The sequence below is a fragment of the Atractosteus spatula genome, chromosome 17 (genome assembly GCF_055471065.1).
Source record: "Atractosteus spatula isolate fAtrSpa1 chromosome 17, fAtrSpa1.hap1, whole genome shotgun sequence".
NCBI lineage: Eukaryota > Metazoa > Chordata > Actinopteri > Semionotiformes > Lepisosteidae > Atractosteus > Atractosteus spatula.
Window position 1 is genome coordinate 12404424 of NC_142722.1, and position 20431 is coordinate 12424854.

The 20431-nt window shown below is 36.7% G+C and overlaps 1 protein-coding gene across 1 annotated transcript in view; it reads left to right on the forward strand.

The window, feature by feature from the left end:
- The window catches only part of rimbp2b (RIMS binding protein 2b), a 48350-nt gene extending 29467 nt beyond the window's left edge, over nucleotides 1-18883 (forward strand). The window contains exons 12-23 of the mRNA XM_088935873.1: nucleotides 400-549; nucleotides 1035-1190; nucleotides 3591-4412; nucleotides 5945-6062; nucleotides 6641-6793; nucleotides 8368-8537; nucleotides 8873-9041; nucleotides 10502-10567; nucleotides 11200-11303; nucleotides 13413-13484; nucleotides 14315-14449; nucleotides 17898-18883. Of these exons, the coding sequence (XP_088791999.1) occupies nucleotides 400-549; nucleotides 1035-1190; nucleotides 3591-4412; nucleotides 5945-6062; nucleotides 6641-6793; nucleotides 8368-8537; nucleotides 8873-9041; nucleotides 10502-10567; nucleotides 11200-11303; nucleotides 13413-13484; nucleotides 14315-14449; nucleotides 17898-18089 (2307 nt within the window). The 3' untranslated portion in view covers nucleotides 18090-18883. The remainder of the gene's footprint in view (nucleotides 1-399; nucleotides 550-1034; nucleotides 1191-3590; nucleotides 4413-5944; nucleotides 6063-6640; nucleotides 6794-8367; nucleotides 8538-8872; nucleotides 9042-10501; nucleotides 10568-11199; nucleotides 11304-13412; nucleotides 13485-14314; nucleotides 14450-17897) is intronic.
- Nucleotides 18884-20431: the final 1548 nt, after the last annotated feature.

Sequence of the window (20431 nt, forward strand, 5' to 3'; positions counted from 1 at the left end):
ATCCTAATGTTTTTAATGTATTTTTTTTACTGAATAAACACTTTTACTTTTTAGCTATAATGTATTCTACATTATTGTTTTTGCTTTTTATTTGACTTTAAATAGATTCACAGGAAATTCACATTATTAAGTTATTTAGTACTTTTATCTCAAGAAATAAACCTATTAAATGTGCCTTAATTGGATTATTAATACTATAAAATGCATTAGTAAAGGTACAATATGATATAGAATATGTAGACTGCGGTATATTTTACAATGATATATACTTAATATATATCTTAATATATCTTAAAAGTGCAGTGAATGTTAAGCAGAACATACTGTAGCATCAGTTTTTACATCTAGGTCCATGTTAGTAAGCTGGACTTGTTTTCAATTGGCGGTATTTGGTTTTAGATGGAGAAAAGGAATATATTCAGTGAGAGGAGCAGTACCATTCATCCTCTGAACTCGGATGAGGACGAAGACGGCTACGAATCTCCACACGTGAAGAGGCGGGGGGCTTCAGTGGATGAGTTTCTGCGGGGCTCAGAGCTCGGCAGGCAGGTAAATCACTCTGTGTGCATTACAGGCAGCGGTGCCAGTATGGCAGGGTCAGTCTTGATTGTCCAGAGTCTAACTGTCCTTTCAACCTTCTTGTTGCCTTTTATTATTTGTGATTTGAGCATGTACCCACAGAGTGTACAATATTACTTTGCAGATGCACATGCCAAGCTTTGTATGTCATATTGAAAAAAAAACCTGTATAAAACATATGTTTCCCATGGCGATTTCAAGCAATATGCAGCATGCACATGATGTGATGTTTTAGGTTAATTTAATTTAGAGTAATTATTACATTTTCTGAGGTCTGTGATGTGAATAAAACAGGATTGTGAGTAAAGCAGTGGTCTCCCCCTGCTGGCTGCTCGGTTGTACTGCACAAACGAATCAAGAGCAAGATTGCGGTCTGAAATGTGCATCACGCAAGGGAAATGTGCAGAGCTGTAGACTGGCGGACTGAACGGGATTTCTCCCTTTCCATCGCCCAGCCCCTCTACAGCCACAGTGAAGACTATCAGACAGAGAGCAGCCGGGGCTCAGACTTGTCAGACATCATGGAAGAGGATGAGGAGGACCTCTATTCAGAGATGCAGCTGGAGGAAGGTGGTCGGAGACGCAACATTACCTCTCACAACACACTCAAGGTACGGGGTCTCCTGTGCACATGTACCTGCAGAAAAACCATGCTGATGGGACCAGCCCCCAAGCCCCCAACATCCACAGTGCTTCTGCCTCCTGCTTCTTCTCTGTGACTGATCCCTATCTTAGAAGCACTGCACTCCCTCTCTGACGCATGAACTGCCCCGGTGTAACTTAAGTTGAACTCCTTGATTTTCTGTCTGTTGCTTAAGCAGCCGGCTCACACCATCTCAAGCGCAGTGACTACGTGCAAGCCTTGTGAGTTAGATGCATGCACCTGAAATGCTGAGCAAAAGTTACATCTTGACAAGTCCTAGTGATATATGTTCCAATTTGATTCCATGGGCCTGCGATCAAATACTGTAGATTATGGTGTGTTCAAACATAGCCTGTAAAAAGGTCAAAATTAATTGCAAATAATAGCTATATTATAAGGCAAACATATTTAATTAAATTTAAAGAAAAAATAGTAGTAGTAACAGCAGTAGTAGTGGTAGCAGCAGTAGTAGTAATTTGTTTATCCCTCATCCAAGTGACTGACAATGGCAACAACAAAGCAGATAAAAATGTGTATTAATTTTATTTTGCCGATAAAAAATTAAGTTGTGAGCACCTAAAACTTTTCAAGAAGTAAAAAAATGTGAAATGTTAAATAATAATGCAAAGTTAGAATTAAAAAGATATAACGAATACCCATACTTCGTAAATAAAATTTCGGGAATCTCATTTAAGTAAGCTTGCTTAAATGAAATGAATTATTCACTTTTTGTTTTTGTTTGTCTCATGTTATTTCTGTTTCTGTTTTTTCTAGATGTAGATGCTTATTGTGTATAGATTGTCTCCATCAAAAATGGTATTGTAAAGGGGCACAATATAACAATACATTAAAACAGAAAATTTCATTTACTTAGCATGTACATTTTTTTCTTTTTTAGAGGAACATTACAAAGTACAAAAAATAATACATTTAAAAGTTTCTTTTTCATCTTTATAACTAAGAAAAGAGTGTGTATTATCTGGTAGCTACAAAAAGACATCTATTGTTTTACTTTCTTATATATAAAAAATATAAGGTTCTACGAGGATTTCTGTAACTATCGACGGGATATTTAAACTCAGAAGCATGTGATGGACATTGTGAAACATTCTACTAGATAATTTACAGAATTATTTAAGCATTTAATATGATCGAGCCTTGTACATACTCTGGGCTGTATTTACAATACATGCATCCAATCAGAGTCTTATAAATCCATTTTTTTTCTGTCCTGAAAAAAACACTCCTCTCTTTTTCTTTTTTGAGATTATTTTAAACACAAACGCTATCTTTGCTTAATTCCGATTTTTGTTTTTCGTTGTCTTGTCCTGAACTAAAATTCATTGCTATTCATCTTGGAAGAATTATTTAAACAGAATCAGATTGTCAGAATCATTGAAGACAGGTGATCAGAGTTGATTCAGGTTACTGACTTACTGACTTTAATAAATAATAAAGCTTTTAGATTCTTGTTTTCAGCATTCAATTCTGAATCTTGAGATAAACACGCTTCTGCTTTTATAACATGTTTGTGTTTAATTGAAAAAATATTAAAATATGCCTGTGCTGAGCAAAGATCCTTTTTACAAAAAAATCATGGTTAAACCATGAAGCATTCTTATTTTTACTGCAGGTTTTGCTCAGAGATCAGAATGCTAGCTGCTTTCAGCAGCTGACGGTCAGCTCTAATCTCAGTCTCTGTTAATTTGTTCATTTAGAACAAAATCAGGTAAGAGAAAATATAAACTAGTAAAAGAATATCATACAAAAGGAGGATGGTAAAATAAACAATAATAAAAACGTCTTTTTTCAAGCACCTTTCTTGGAAACAAATTGAAAATGGTTAGAAACCAATCCAGTATATAATACTGTCTGCACCATATATTAGTGCTCTGCTGCTCATATACCAGTAACTCTAGTTTCATTCACTCATATAGAATGTGCTTGGTCTGTGTTTTTCTGTTCTTATCGTTTAAGCTTTTTTACTGTTGTCACTGTATGTATTCATTTCCATGAGGATTTATAATTTGGCAGTTTTCTGTCTTATTTTGCTGAGCATTTTGGCCCTTTCAAAATCTATGTCTCCTTCCAAATCCCCTTGAAACCACATCTTATTATTTCTATTTTTCCCCTCACAGATTCCCGGTCAAAGCATGCCATTTCCGTCATGGAATGAAACTGCATGCATTACGTTTTGCCATTGCCTCTAATAACTAATTCTGTCTTTATTTTGTCTTTTTCCCATTTTATTTTTTATCACACACTGTGTTGTGTCCTGCCCGTTCTAACACCTCCAAATCAAAATTTAAAAAAAACTAAAATAAAATTTTAAAATCAAAACACAACAACAACAAAAAATAAAATAAAGGCTTCTTGTAAGCGTAACAATATCAGCGAAGAAGACTGGGACCTCCTCTGGGAATCATCACCCCAAAAGCAGCTCTGCAATAAAAAACTTTTCAGTATTCCAGAGGTTGCAGAAGAGGACTTTGACACAGGGGAAATGACCCAAAGATTGAGGCTGGATGAAGGCCAAGGTGTGTTTCGTGGGACCCCAAATGAGCTTAAGTCCACCATGCAGGGAAGATGCAGAACATCCACCAAAGTCTACTACCAGGATATTAGGAAGCAGTATTTCCTGTCTCCCAGCAAACGCAGTATCCTTCTGAAACAGCGGTCAGGACGAAGCATGGAGGACTGCCCTGTGTTAGAAGACCGAGGCTGCAGCAGGCTGAGTAGACAGGTGACCAGGAGCCCTGATAGTGGTTTGGACTGTGGTAGTGAGGAAGAAGAGGCTCGTTCCCTGACTTACAGGAACCATTGCCACACGAGCCCACTGAGAGCATCACCGGGGCCTAATGTAAATTCTAACTGTGATGTGGGTCCAGAAAGCAGAGTACCGACGCAGTCCACAGGCCGTAAGAGAACTCTAACCAGGCAGAGCATTGTTGAAGAAGACTTCTGTGATATTCCCTCGTCAACTGCAAAGACAGTGCACATAGCAGATTTTAAATCAAGGGATCTTAAATGCAGACCTAACAAGGACGTGACAAAAAAACCTAGTAAAAACATAGTCTTGAATGAAAGGCGACATGACACCTGCAGGACCGATGCCAAAATTTGTCAGAAAGACTTTAAGGCAGCGAGTACAGTTGCAAACCTGGTCAACAGGGAAATGGAAGAAACTCTGGTGTGTGAACTAGAAACTCATCTGCTTTACATTAGCATCCCGAATCAGTAAAATTTCATTCTTTTTCTAGTTCTTGGTGTCTTTCTGTGGGATCTCTTTTTTCATTTATTTGTTTTTGCTCAATATTTTGGACTTTTTTTCCTGCTGTGCATTGCATCGTGCCAATTTATTTCTGCTTCATTAGTGCATAGTTGTTTTTTTTCATAGAAAGTGCAGTGATTTATGTTTTTTTTGTACTTCAAGAAAAAATATTTTTTTTTTCTGGTTACCTAAAGGCCATTTAAAAAGAGTTTGTTTCTTGTTTCTGTGCCAAAAATGTTTTTTAAATTGAGCTTTAAGACAGTGGTCCAACCATAATAGTTTCTCAGTCATGTAATGTTTAAAAGACAGCTTGAATTTCTGATCCTTATATTTTCTGTAGATTTTCTCTAACACTTTCCGCTACCAAGTGGAAAAATAGCATCACAAAATTTTTACAACATTCAAGGTTTGAACTGTGAGCTTTCAGTGGTATTTTACCTGGTTGGAAAACATTCTTATAGGAACATCTTCCTATAATGTTTTTATTTTGTAAACAATATGTATCTTCTTGGGATTTCCCGATTAACTCCTTTCAAGTCTTACTGGAACCTTTGTCTAATTGAGAGATATTACAAAAATTACAAAAATTGAAACTAGGGCAGGAGTATAGAATGTGGTCGGCAATGTTTCCTGTATTGGAATATTATTGAGCAGATTACTGGATTCAAGATTCACTGATTCTTAATATAAATAATTGAAAAATACTTCACCTTGAGTTTTATTAAGTGAGTAACATAGCAGTCATTATAACAACTCTTTAAGAACAAACCATGAAATATACTGTATTGTAGCTCCATTTTAGTGTGTTTAGTCCATCTTAGCATATGGAGTGTGAGTTCATTATTCATTGTTTGAAAGGAAAACCCACTTAGGAGTCAAAATACCAAAATAGTCTTTAAAGGATTAAGTCAAGTGTCATTCATAATGCTCAGTTTTTCATTTATCTCTTACAAAAACAAAAATCAAACAGCTGTATGTTTTTCTGTATCTATCAGTGTTAACAAAGTGACCTCTTCTCTTCGATCATTCTGTTTCTATGAGAAAAAAATGTTTTTCTTCAAAGTCAGACTTCTTCTTCCATTCTGTGTTGAATTGTGTGCTTTTTACAGGAGTTACAGTATTTCTTTCCCATGATGCCATTCAGAAATAGACTTCCATGCAGAAGCCATTATGGTTGTGCCCATAGCTTCCTGGATACAAAATACCCACCCTGCTTTTCATCTTGTTTTCCATTTCAAAAGACATGCAGAACAAAAAACAAGAGTAATGGTCTTTAGCTAAACATTTAATTTCAAACAAATATGATTTATGTTGCCCTTAAGGTTTGTTCTGTTTGTTTTGCTTCTTTAAGAAATTACTTTAAAGAAAAGATTGTTTTTTTTAATGTTTTTTGTCGGAGAGTCCCTGGTTCACATGAAGCCGTGATGCTGATTTTATTCTTTTGTTTTAAGATTTTAGGGAACCCTTCCTCCACAGGACGTTCTGACAGGCTGGATCACTCAGGTCGAAGACTGTCTCATGGATGTGGAGCCCAACAACGTCCCCGACCAATGATGGTTCCCTCTATTGGTTAGTGTGTTCACTTCATAAAGGAACACAAGCTACTGTGTTTTCACCATGAGCCAACATTTAATCCATAGAACATGATTTAAGATTCCATAAGCTTACAGTCTTACCACCACTCTTGCTGAACAAACCAACCGAAAGATCATGTTACATACATTGTCTGCAAAATATTTGGTAGATTCAGTGAATAACTAAGAATTTTATTTGTTGATCTGAAGAATTTTTAATAAGCACATTCAAACACTGAGAGAAAAAGTCAGAAAAAATACACTTTCAGTTGTAATAGATGCATTTCATACATTCAAACATTAATTGAAATGCTTTCTCTTCTTGACTTTCTCATTTCTCTGGAAGGAGTGAAACCATTGCTGTTTTACAACTGACCCCTTATTTACCTCTAACATCAGACAAGTACAGTATACCCCAAGGAAGCCGAAATCTAAAAAATCCAACCTAATATAAAAAGCTGAAAAGGCCTTTTTTTTTTTCCCCAAAGCAGCCAGTTTACCGAGACTTCTAAAGGAAAGTCATACCTCCCCATCACAATATGAATGTAATGCTTTCATTGGTGTCTTCTGTAGAGATCACCATGGACAGTAACAGTGAAGGGGGCCGTTCCAGGTCAGGGAGTGAGGGGAATCTCTCACCTCTCAAGGAGGATGTTTACTATCGCAGTGTAGCTGGACGCAAGAAATGGCCATTACAGCGCAGTATGGCCTCTCAGCATCGATATGGTATGTGTGCAGCTCATGTGAAAAAACCGACAACAACACACTGATCGGATAAAAAAAACCGTCATTCGATATGCACTTTAAGAGAGATGAATCTGAATTAACTGGCCACAAAAAGGTTGTTTTTTCCTGGGGTGGGGAGATAATGTAGGTACCTGGGTCTTTATGTTTAGGCACTCCTGAATAACACAGGTATTGAAATTAGTGTTTCCAGTCTAAATTAGTATTGGGGTGCCAGGAGAGGCAGGTAGATGCTTATTTCAGGTAACCTCTAGGAGTATGCAATTGCCATCATCCTCGATCCCCAGAAACCCCAATTACCCCCCCCCCCCCCTCCAATTTTAATTTTGCATGTCAGTTCTTTTATAAGGGAACATGAACAGATAAAATCGTTAATTTTTGGTAACCTAAAAATATAAATGTACTAACCATAAAGAGTTGCATACTTGGGATGGTACCTTATCATCCAAATAAATGTTTATACTGCTCTCAGGATATTAAATACTCAAAGTAATCTTGACCTTGATTTACTTTTCTCCTGTGTCACCTTTATTCTGAAACAGAATATGAAATCTGAACAGAGAATCTGACATACTGTAAATGGCATTACTACAGAATGATTATAGTCCATGCTCCCACGTACTGTACAGTACATAACCGGAAAGTGTAGATTTTCTTAGACTTCAGGCTCCATATTCCTTGTAGTCAAGGACTGGAATATTTAATCTATAACCTTTTAAATTTGTAGTTTGAGTCAGATTTCCTCTGAATGCCAAACATGTTTAACAGCATGTTTATATATTGACTGCATGATTTATTTTTAACAGACCTTAATTGCTTTGCTAGTAATTCACCAGAAGGGAGTTCTGCGCCAGAGCTGTTGGTCTAGTTCTTTCCTTTGAGTTAAACGTCTTCCTTTTAGCTAAATATATATTTTTTGTAATGAAAGCATGGAGTTATAGTTTCCTTTTGGAGTCTTACTTCTTTGTACATTTATGTAGAGAGTATTTGAGGGAAGAAACATAGCTAAAATAAATCCAGTGCATGCAGCCAGTGTCGTTCAATAGTGCTGTAAAACAGCAATGTATGTTTGTTCTTGTGTTCTCATCCTCCTCCTCCCATGCATGCTACCTGGGATTTCTTTCATCAGTTTACATCAGTTATACGTTCTCCCTGGTATTTTCTACATGCAACAGTTACAGTATGCGAGCTGCATTGAAAATTCCAGTTACAACATGCATCTGTGAAGCTGTGTTAACCGTGGCAGTCATCTGTATCTGTATCAGAAAAGGGCATTTTCTAAGATGAATACTACGAGTATGAGTAAAAACAATACCGTTTTACGCTTCAGCGTCTTTTTTTATTGTAGATAACAACCACGGCAGGCAACAAAAGTAAGAGTTTGATTAGTTAACATCTGCTTTCTCACCAATTCCCAGCTGATTATTATTTTCTCTGTTGTTTAGTAACAATCTTTCTCCTCAGGCTAACAAGGCACAGTGGTGACACACGTGGGCACGATCACTGCTTGAGCTCTTGCTGTTCCGAGGTACGAGGAGGTGTTCTTTATATTTTAGATGGCTACGACAGGAGGGAGCAGCCCTCTCCCGAGTACTATGAAGACTCAGAGCCTGAGGACATGTCTCGGATCTTTGTCGCCCTGTTCGATTACGATCCACTGTCCATGTCCCCTAATCCTGATGCCGCAGATGAAGAGCTTCCTTTCAAAGAAGGACAGATAATTAAGGTGGAGTAGGATGCTCTCATTTCATTCACAAATCTGTGAAATTATGGTATAGCTCTATTCTTTCTTCTTAGACTTGTAAGTCCTTTTAAAAAGGAAGCACATACTGTATATGTAGTTCTGAGCTATCTTAGGTACTATACTGCAAGAATTCACCATATCACCCTAGCATGGATTACTCTATATTCTTACTTACTTTTACTCGATATTTTCTTCCTTAACACCTTTAGAAATCTTTTTGTGGCATTCTTTATAGTTAATCTTATCAACTGTGTACCTTTTCTCTTTCTACAGTTTTCTTGCTTTTTCTCATTCTCTTTTTTGTATTATCCTTCTAGGTATATGGAGATAAGGACACAGATGGATTCTACCGAGGAGAAATCTGTGGACGATCGGGGCTTATTCCTTGCAACATGGTCTCAGAGATCCAGACAGATGATGAGGAAATGATGGAACAACTTATCAAGCAAGGATTCCTCCCCCTTAACACACCTGTAGAAAAAATAGGTACTGGCATAATCATTATCTCTTGCTTCGATACAAAAACGTCATTCACAATTGAGTATCATTCCAAGACAGTAGTCTCCATGCCAATTCATTGCATTAAAAGTTGGTGTATCGCATTGATGCAATTAATTATCTATATCACAACACAACAAAATGCAGATTGATTTTTTTATCTTCTTGATCTTGTTTGTTGTTTTGAAGCTCATGTATTTATGATTCCTGTAACACCTGAAAACTTGCTTTCACTTTAAGCCAACAAATGAGTGTTCAAACTTTCAGTTTTTGTTATGAGCAGCAACAGCCTTTGGATTTTCTAATATTAATTAATTGATGTACTGATGTATCATTTAAGAATAAGCAACTCTTCCTAAAGTTTCTTCTGACTAATCATACCAGTATCTGTATCTGAAGTAACAAAACTATATAGAGAGTCTCTCAGGTCCCAGAACAGTTTTTATCTGAAAGGCTGTCTATGTGTTTTCTGGTCATTTACAAACACGGATCCTAATTACAGTACATGCATACTAATTTGATGTGCCATTTTTGCAGCTTGCCTGATAAGAGATTGATATGAAATTACTTGCTGCTTTTCATATTTTGAATAATTTTGCTGTGCCAACATTTTCTGTTATTCTGAGTGAAAAGATACAGATCCTATCAGGTTAAAATAAATCAGAACTGCTATTTAATAAGATATATAACTTACTCTTGTACTGTTTTATAGTGTGTAGGTTGTATGAATGTATATGTATATGTATTATATATACAAAGACCAAATGAATTATTTAATTTACTTTTATGTTCTCATTAAAATGACCTCCAAATATTTCTGCTTACATATTATTACTACATTATTTATGAAGAAATGTCATTATTATAGAAAAGGTCACACAACTATGAAATAAGGGCATGAAAAAACATTAAGATATTAAGGTTCAGTTTCAAAAATAAAAGTTCAACTTAAATCTGATTCATTTATATTAAAAACAATCTTTAAACAACAGCAACAGGATCTTTGTGCTTTTCACAGTAGACATCATGTTTTAATTGTGGGAAATGTATCATTTGGAAACCAGGCTTTTTCAAAATGCAAGGGGTTACAACAAATTGATGTATTAGGAGCTTGATATAAAAAAATCACTATAAATCATGATCTTGAGAATCATGGGATCTTCTATGTGCAATATGTGTAAATCTTGACTTGCCCTTTGATCACTCACAACATGTAGAAAATACAACAAATTAACAAGTTGGCTTTAATATATTATGAAAAACAGTCTCAAACAAATCTAAATAAGCAGAACATATGTTAGCAATATATTCTCTGGATTTCATGAAATGGCTATTACAGTCTAGACCATTGTGATTTCTAGTCAGTCCGGAGCAGTTACAGTAGATTCTTCCTTCGGCCTCTTCACTCTTTTTCTTCTTCTGTTTGTTTGCATGCCTCTCCTGTGCAGTGAACTGTGATCGTTTCAAAGACGGCGCACGTTCAGTTAACCGCAGGTCCCGAAAGTCCAAACGAGGTCTGTTTTTCTTCCAAACTGACTTTCATTCAGTTGTTTTGTTTCTTCTTTTTTCTCCCAAGCTTATACGCTTTGGGCTGGGCAAGAACTTACAGTATATTGTAAGAGTGCAAACTGATTAACACATCTGACTCCTTGAATGTAAGACTGCAGTGTCAGTTGTTACTAGCAAAATACTTTGCTTCAGATCTGGTGAGTTGCAAACTATTTTAAAAAATAGTACTGGAATTATAAGGCTTAGCTTCAGTATTTTTCATTAACAGGGTAATATAGGTCTTCATTTTTGTATTGCAGAAACGAAAACAACTTAATGGACATTGTGTTTGTCATTGTCAGAATAGACAGTGGAATGTACTTTAGGAGGCAGGAAAGTAGACAGTATTACATGGACGCAGTCGTTCTCTAGAGAAATATGTCCATAAAAAACTCAGCTCTAGGAAAACAGAACTAGATTCATCTGCAGATTTTTCCTTCTTTGCTCTAAGCCACACTGCCCTGGCCTCAGTCTTTTCCCTCGGCAGCGGAATTTGCAAAGCCTGACGAAATGTGTAGAAAATGGAAGGTATCATGAGCCGAAGCGGGGCTGAAGGAGACGGCTCTCACTGTCTGTCCCTCTGTTCATGGCTGCACAGAGAGGAACAGGCGCAGCGGCCGGCAGCACTCCGTGCCCACCAGGAGAATGGTCGCCCTGTATGACTACGACCCCCGAGAGAGCTCCCCAAACGTTGATGTGGAGGTACTGATCAGCTCTCCCTTTCTTCTCAGTTTGAGCCTCTCACCAGACAGCTGAGCCAGGGAGCACTGGAGGAAGGAGAATAAACTTGTTTCTGCTTACCACATGATATGCTGTCAACTGGCAGTTTATGTGAGGTTGTGCAATTTACAATTGTACATTTTTTTGTTCAGTAAATTGACTTTACATATCTCCTCTGTGTTGTATTTAGGTATGTCATCACCTACTCCGTGAAACCATTAGGCTTATAATGTGAGGTGAAGGTGGACCTGTACATAATATTAATAATAGAAAGTGGCTAATTGTAATGTGTTTCTAATGGCAATGGTAATGTGAGCTGAGAGGAACAAGAGGTAGTTAAGGCACAGACATAAAATGGGAAGGGGAATGAAGTTTGGAATGATTAAGAATGAAATATGCACTGGATTACGTAGTTTGAAAGTCAGCCAAAAGACTAAAACTGTGTCTCTTTAAGATTTGCTGAGGCTTTTTTTTGCTAGTCAAAATCAAAATTGAACCTTCAACAGCTGTCTTGCACAGATGGATTGCCTGTAGTAACTACTAGGGGTTATCTTTGGAATGAAAAACAAGATAGAATGTAATGTTAATCCATATTAGTTAATGGCAATTTGTGTATAGCATTTAGACCTATTATTCTTTGGATTCATTTCTTATTCTTAGTCCAAAACATTTGATCCTAGAATTCCAGTTATGACTAACTGAATAAAAGAATGAATGTTCGATGTTTCACTTTCCTATCTGTACAATGTACCTTCCATCGTAACCTTTTCTTATTTGAAGATATAATAATTAACCCAGAGGACACTGCTAGGTGCTAATGATTTCAACGTCGATAAAATCTGATTGTTTGGTGTTTAGCAAGTACACAGACTTAAATGGCTTTGTACATCAGTGTTGCAATAGGTTATTATATTTACTGCTTTGAGTTTCTTGTTTTAACCCACATATGAATAATCACTCCAAATAATGGTCTATAGGTGGGAAATGGAATGTGTGTTAAACGTGGAATAATCTTGTTTTCAGAGGAAGATTAGATTGAAGTACAAATCCGAGTTTATTGCATGCTTTAAAGTAAAATAAAACTCAAGCTGTTGTTCATAAAGTGAAGATTTTCCCTCTAGATTGCTTTCTCTTCTTATTGTACTGTATTTGTGTAACTTTGTTACATTGTGTCCAAATCAACCATTGAGTCTTAGGTCTGTTTAGTGCAGGAATCCTGTCATACTGTAAAAGCATAAACAGCCATGATGATTTAGAAGTTTTTTTTCTAAATTTATGACCATGAAACAAAATAAATTACCTTCTTCTAATTTAAGGAAATAATCTTTAGAGCGCTTCCATCCACAGTGAAAGATTGCTGTGTATGACATACGGAGTAAAGAAAAGAGTGTTGATATCAATTGCTGTAAACCTCCTGCCAAAATTGGAACCATTAGAAGAATAAATCACAATTTGTACATATATAGGCTGTAGTTTGCTTGCTATTCCCCCTTACGCTACAATTTCACTTACTTTCACTTTCACATTGGGGCTGCTGCAGACACAGGCAGACAGAGAGAGAGAATGTGGGGGAGAGAGACTGACACTGGAGGTGAGTTACACGAGATTAAAAAAAATATTTGTTTTCTGTCGTGATCAACGAAAGCTCGAACACAGGGACGTCCGTGTGAGAAGAATGGATTCGTTTCCTGACTCTCTGTCCGTGTGATGAGAATGCCCAGTCAGTAGGCGGGTGCCTCAGCGTTGTTTGGTTGTCTTTATTTGGACTTGTTTTTGTTCTTTTATGATGCAGTCTGAAAGGTTGTAGAGCTGGTGTTATGGAGGAGAAAAATTCACAAAATCTTTTAATTGCTTGATGAATAAAATGCACTATACATATTTGGGAGCATAGCAAGTACAGTACTTTCACAAAATGAAACTATTTTACCATTGCAATGGGATTTTATTTTTTGGATTTGAATTTTTCTTCAAAAACGTTTACTGGACAAGAAGCATCATAAACAGACCTTTATTTTTGTTTTCAATTTCTGACTGATATCAGAAACCCCTGCCTGAAACACTTGTCTGAGATCCTTTTTCTTCCCGTAACAGGCTGAGCTAACATTCTGTGCGGGAGACATCATTACAGTTTTTGGAGAAATTGATGAAGATGGATTTTATTATGTAAGTAGCCTGAAGCTTTACAATGACTTCTAAAACTGGGAGCAAGTGTTACGATAATCAAGATGTTACTGAAGACATATCAATTTCACAGTTAAATATTTTATAGTGCTTTTATATGAGTCATGGCAGAAGCTTTATTTTATTCTAATTTGCTCTACAGTTAAAACCTCTTATCAATGAAAGAATTGAAATGTAGAATAGGACCTGGGTACCAGCACTACCCTTACAGGGATAGTTCTAAAGCTTCTCTGCCCTACTGCCACAATTGATGTGGGTTTAATACTGTAACGCAACGGGGGCTCAGGCGGGCGCATCAGGTCGGCCCCACACCGTCCGGGGCTCGAACCCGGGACTTCCGCGTCTCTCTGCAGCGACCTAGCCCCGTGAGCTAAAGAGAGATCTCTCCACAGCCCAGTAGCTGTAGTCCTGCTATCACAGGGAAGGGCGGTGACGTCACCTGCTCTGGTACGCAGGCTCTTACACAGTACCTGTCGGCCGTAAGCGTTACAATACGCATATTGACAGGGAAATATGTAAACACTGTTTTTTTTCCACAGTCCGTCTGCTTTGTAATTAACTGATAAAAAGTACAAGAACAAAAGTAAAATTTTGAAGCCGCTGAGTTAAAAACTGTTGAAGTGATCAGGTTACAAAAATCCCACATGAACAGTAGATTTGTTATTTGCTGTTCAATCATTGCCTTTTCCCTTTGAATGAATTAAAAATCGGGGATATGAATCCAGTAGCGAGGACATGACAACCTGAGCTGAAAGCCGCAGTGAAATAAAGGTTCACATGTGTAAGACAAGTTTTATTAATTATTTTGGCAGGGTGAAATAAATGGACATAAAGGTCTTGTTCCTTCGAACTTTCTTGAAGAAGTGCCTGATGATGTAGAAGTCTATCTTACCGACACACCATCCCGATATGCACAAGACACCCCAGTGCGGACAAAGACCAAAAGGGTATAGCTTCTTTCACAAAACTTTCTCTTCCAGTCATTGGCCTCTGTTGTGTGACAGCAGAAAAAGTCGAAATCAGGAGATAGAGACTATTTTTTTATATGACTGCAGCGTACCAGGGATGATAAATTCTAGTCCCGGAAAGCTACAATCCAGTTTCTATGTGACAATTAAGCCATGAATTTCTAAGTAGTTGGAATAATTTTATTTTGGTCACTGAAGTGGGTGACTTGTTCAGTTACATTTACTGAACTCACTGGTTATTTGAATTGAAAATCCTAAGACCCCATAGCTAGAAAGATACTAGAAACAGGTTACTAAAGTTTATCAAAACTGGGGTATTCCAAGTCAAATAAATGGTTTAAGGGTGACTTAAGAGAGTTGCTGGACTTTGGCTCTCCGGTACCAGGGCTGGCCTCCCCTGTAGTACACTGTAGACTAAATCCTTTAAAAAAAGACAACTTACACAGACTTTCATAAAGCATTTCCTATCCCATTTTATTTTTTTGCAAATTAAATAAACCCTAATGTTCACAAAGAAAAATAAAATTTTGGGGACTTGAAAAAGATGTGAGCCAGAGTGCTTTCAAGTGGCTCAAATGATAAAGGTGCTTGTTTGAACTGAACGTTCAAGATACTGCTTGGTCCAAGACCTGGCTGTGCCATTTGCTGAATCGGCAATAATTAAGCTGGACAGCTCAGGCTCAACATGGCATTCTTGTCTGCCCTGTGTTTTCTTTAATTTCCATGGGCTTCCAGTGCTGCAGATCTGAGTCATCCTTGTAATCAATATGGGACTGGCTATTAGTGTTAGGAAAACACAGGTGGTAGAAAATGTTTTATGAAAGCCCTAGTTAACCTGCCTCCACAAAGAAATAATATCAAGATTTGTTATCTGCCTGAGGTGACACTCTATGACAAAGTTTAGCTTTGAGAAGTACAAGATTTTTAAAGGGATTTAATGTCTCCTGTCAGAGTCATCGTGCAGCCTTAAGGATGTTTTTCTCTGAGGCTTTGTAGCTAAAGTGCTTACATTTACAATCCAATTATATTTCAGCTAGTAGTAATACATGAAGTTTAAAATGCATGCAAAGAAAAGTAAAATAAGCAGCAATGTGAATGTTATTCGAAGGGTTCATCATAGGTTTTTTTCATATTCATTATGTGGATTAATTAAAATGCCATCACTGCATTCTTTTTCTTTTCTCACCTGCTTGGCAACAGAAGAAGAGTGTTCATTTCACACCTTAAAGGCACTGTAGCCATCACGTAAGTGGACAACTGAAGATACCAAGATCTAATCTTTCCCAGGTCTAATGCAGATGACATGGGTGTATTTAGATGTTGGTATGCAAAAAAGGCAGCATCTGTATAGTTTCTAATGGTATTTTTAAAGTACTTTGATATTATTTTTCCTCTAAATTCTAACCCATGAATTAAATCCACATTTATTTAGAAGTCTTGTAACTTGTTTCCATGCTGGAAATATTCTTTCAGGATTGTTGCTAATTCTTTCGGAATTAAGGCTAGTAGTGTCCAAGCAAGACAATGCGCAGTCAAAACGATGCTTAGACACTTGGAATTAGAAAATTATCCTTTGAAAAACCTGAAATACGTGTACTTGAGGAAACAGCCCAGCAAATGCATTAGACAAGTATGGTATCTTCCGTTGTTTCTCTGGGTGTTGTACATTAAAATGTTTGTCTTTCATTATAAGTATCCCTGCTGTTAATCATGGTAAGCTAAAAGGCCATTTGCACATCAAGATTGCCTCTTTCGTTTGCAGTTTATTACACTGTCTAATATTCTATTAAGGTCTTCCCTTCCTCTGAAGCAGTGCACCCTGCCATACTTAAAAGTGAACAATGCAATATGAACCTACACATCTGTTTCCCTGCGTTTTCACTTCTACAAGAGTCAGTCCAACAAAGGCTGTATTACATACACATGGACTAAATTATTTTTACAATCTGATTTTATAACACTGGTGAGCTGATCTATCCTATGTTACAGTTCCTTCAAGATGCCTAACCTAGCAATGTACTAATTAAGTGAGTAGGGTGCACTTTTTCTCTGTTGCCTAAGGAATGAAAAGCAATGACAAAAGTTCTACTAACAAGTATTTTGTCTCATAGAATGACCATCATGACCAGATTTCAAAAGTCCATCATTATATTAACATGAGAAACTAAGACCTTTTATTTTATTGATTATTACAGTGCTTGCAGCCAGATTTGTAAATAAAAACTTTTTTAAAGCAGGATGAATTGGTTCCAACAACCTTGATGAAGTATCCTTGGTGAAAAGTGATATATTGCATCAAAACTGGTAAATTATCTCCTCTCTTCATATGGTAGATTTTAAATCATGCTAGTAGGCGCCGAAACACCCCTCAGTTTTAACTGAGCAATTTCAGTTGGACATTACATTAACTAACACCTGCCTTCTCATGTTAATGTTTTATTTCTAGATAGCATTAATTCTGAAGTGCAATTGAGAAGGAGCCTTTTAGCTCATGATTACAATAAAGGAATATTTAGATAGTGGATGTTTCACTGTAATATTTTTATATCTGCCACCTTATATGTAAGGTAAAATACACAATTTAAGGAACTTTAGTAAAGCGCAGTCTAAACAGATTCTGTATTAGAATTCACATTTCTAACCTGGTGGTTAATAAGAAAACTGAAGCCGTAGCATTTCAGTTTAAATTAGCAATTTTAGCAAGCATTGTTTACTGTATACTTTTTTGTTAACGTGAACTCTTTAAAGGTGTCATTATGCATCTACATAGTTTGGCTATCAAGATAATGAATCCCAGTATTCTATGTTCAATAACTAGAAATAACTCCAATCCTATTTCTGTCATGCAATCTATTACAAAGCTTAAGGTATTAAGACATCATGCAGATCAACCCAGCAGAAATTTGGTATACAAAATAGGTTCTTCAATAAATCAGGAAATAACCTTTAATCAAACTAATGGTTTTTAAGGCCTGTTATCAATCACCTGCTAATGAATGGAAACAAACTGCAAAGCCTTTGGATAAAAAAATCTCCAGGATAGCCTTGTAATGTAACAGGTGTAATATTTTAAGAATGTATACTTCTTGCAGAATGAAGACCTCAGTACAGCACAGTCAATAATGGCAATTGCACCTTTGTTTCTGATTTGGAAATGTATGATTAGAACCAGAATACTCAGGGTCCTGAAAGCAGGTGGGGTTGTGGTTGGGAAGGTTATTCAACATCCAAGAGTTTTGCACAGTAAGAAGCACTGAGCTTCAAATAGGAAAACAAAAACAGGTTACAAGCAAAGTATTGCCTCTTCATACTGGATGATTGGAGGAAATGGGGAACATTGAACTGTAAAAAAAAAAAAAAAAAAGCTGCATTTGTGCTCTTCTAAATTTTTCCACCCCTGAACTGTACTTTACGGATCTCCCACTAGGTTCCCTCAGAAAACACTGGTTCCTCTAGAAGAGCCCCTTCCCCTACTGTGCGCCAACACCACCAAGGCTCTGGACCCGATCCTATGGGCCCTGGCAGTCCTGTCAGGGGCAGAGACTTGTCCTCCAAAAAGAAAAAGGGACTGCTCTCCAAAGGGAAGAAACTGTTAAAAAGGCTTGGAGCCGTAAAATAATATATTTTTTGGGAAAATATGTACACAACCATATATATATATACACATGGATACATTTCTTCCGATCTTGTCATTTAAATTTGGTGTCAAAACTAGGGTTTTCATGACTACTGGCAACTAGGCAAGTGCTGTGTAATACTTTTAAAACCAGATTGTTCTGGTTTACTTTAAGTTTCAATCCAGGGATTTTACAGCTGATGACAGAAGGGGTCACCCTCCTTATGCAATTTCTACAGAAGAATGCATTTATGAGGCTGGGTCACAAAGCCCAAAACCACTTCCAATTCCGTGACTGGTACAGTTTTTTCTTAGTGGACAGAAAGATGTTTGCTCTGATATTTGTGGAAGAGAAGTAAAGGAGTTGAAAATTCTGATGCATAAAGTAGTATTCCTCCTTTGTGTACCTTTTTAACCCAGCACAGGGTTTGACATACAGTAGCGACCTGTTCTCAGCTTTGTCTATCCAAACTTGTTTGCAGCATTTTTTAAAATGGTGGTCTTAAGTCCTATTATTCTTTGAAACTAATAAAATCCAGTGGCTCATATTTTGCCAAGAACAGAACAATGTATTATCCACTTAGCCTTTATGTCGCACCCTAAATGTTCTTTGTTTTACACAGGTTTTTAGATTTCTTAATGCTCCATCAACCTCCAGAACACATTCAAAAGAAAAACAATCTCAACTAGTTAATCAGTATTTAATAGTCATGAAATGCCTAGTTGAAACCAGCCTCGATGTATTTGCCTTATAAATGCACAATGGTTTGTATTTTGTCCAGTAAATGAAGCAAGAATAGTTTTTCAGTACTGTGTACATTCATGTGTGTGCATTCCTTCACTAAAAATGTTGTTGAAGTTATGTGATCAAGTGATGTGCTGCTACCAACATTTCCATGTGTAATTTTAAGAAAAATTTTAAACCTGCCATATTTAAAAAAAACACAAAATTGTCACATTTTGCAAACATTTTTCCTCCAATACTATCAGTATTCTAAAATCAGTCACTAGCAAGTGCGGGTCCCTTCCACAAGCCCATCTCAATCAGATCTAAATCTTTACAAAATCTATATAATGTATACTAACAAAAAGGAAAAACCCTACCCCTTTGCTGTCATTTGACTCAAACAAGAATATACATTAATACAATAAAACAGGCTTCCCTTAAAATTCTGATAGCTACAGTATAGTAAGTCATCAGGGTTAATCGGTCCAAGCTGTTTTTGCAAATAAGTGTGGCAGGGAACCATTCTTCCAGATAAGATGTAAAGAACTTGTGGGAGAAGAAACTATTAGAAACAAATTTTAACTCGAAATAATGTTCCTATTCCTATTTCTTGCTCAAAAATCAGTTTTGGCATTGATTTATGAAAAAGAGATTTGATCAGAGACTGCCAAAAAAAGAAGGAATGTATTGAATTCAACATGCATAACAGCCAAAACACAAAACGTGCGTTTTAACTATAAAAATGTAAATTACTAATTAAACCATAATCCAGTGCTCTGACATTGCTTCCACACATTGTTTGAGTGACTGTTGCTCTTTTTGTACTTTGTCCATTTGTAAATTGTTTTTAAATGTTTATACTTGATTTTCAGACTGCCTTTTTTTGTAAATTAAAATTTATAATCAAACAGTGCAAGCTTTCCCCATTGTGTCTTCAACAAAGTCCGCAACTGTGTGCTAGCTTTATGGCTCTGTAAGAAAAATCATTGGCCTATTTGTGGTTATCAGCTGTGAGTGTGCATGTGTACATGTGTAAAAAATTTTTTTATCAGAATAAATTTGATATTTTGTAGAATGGGTGGCTTGTGCTGTTTCAGATTAAAAAGAAATCACTGAGAAATAACAATGCTAAACTTAAATACAATCAATACAAGAATAACAATTCCTGCACATTGTTCACCACTTTTCAAATTATGAAGCAAAGTAGTAAAACGCAATTCAAATTGTACACGTACCAAGTGGCATTACTGTTTCATGAGCTTCACTAACCTCAGAACTGGAATCAAGCTTTCCTACTGACAGAGCAGCACAGATTTAGTGAAAACTGAGTCGGAGAAAACATACTCAGCAATTGATGTTAAATGGTCCAGATTCACAGAAATCGCACTAGTGCGGTGTTTGCCAGTCCCGGCAAACCAGTCTCTTCTGATTTTAGTAAAAAAAAAAAAGAAACCCGTCAAAGATTTCATCAACTCCTCTCGTTTAGGATTTCGTTTTGAATGACCAGGTGCAATTTAACCGAGTCTGTGCATCTACAAATATGATTGTTACGAAAGACTTTCATTCACACGGATTGTTGCGAATGTTTCATGCTAAATTTCTCAAGATGGTCCAATTA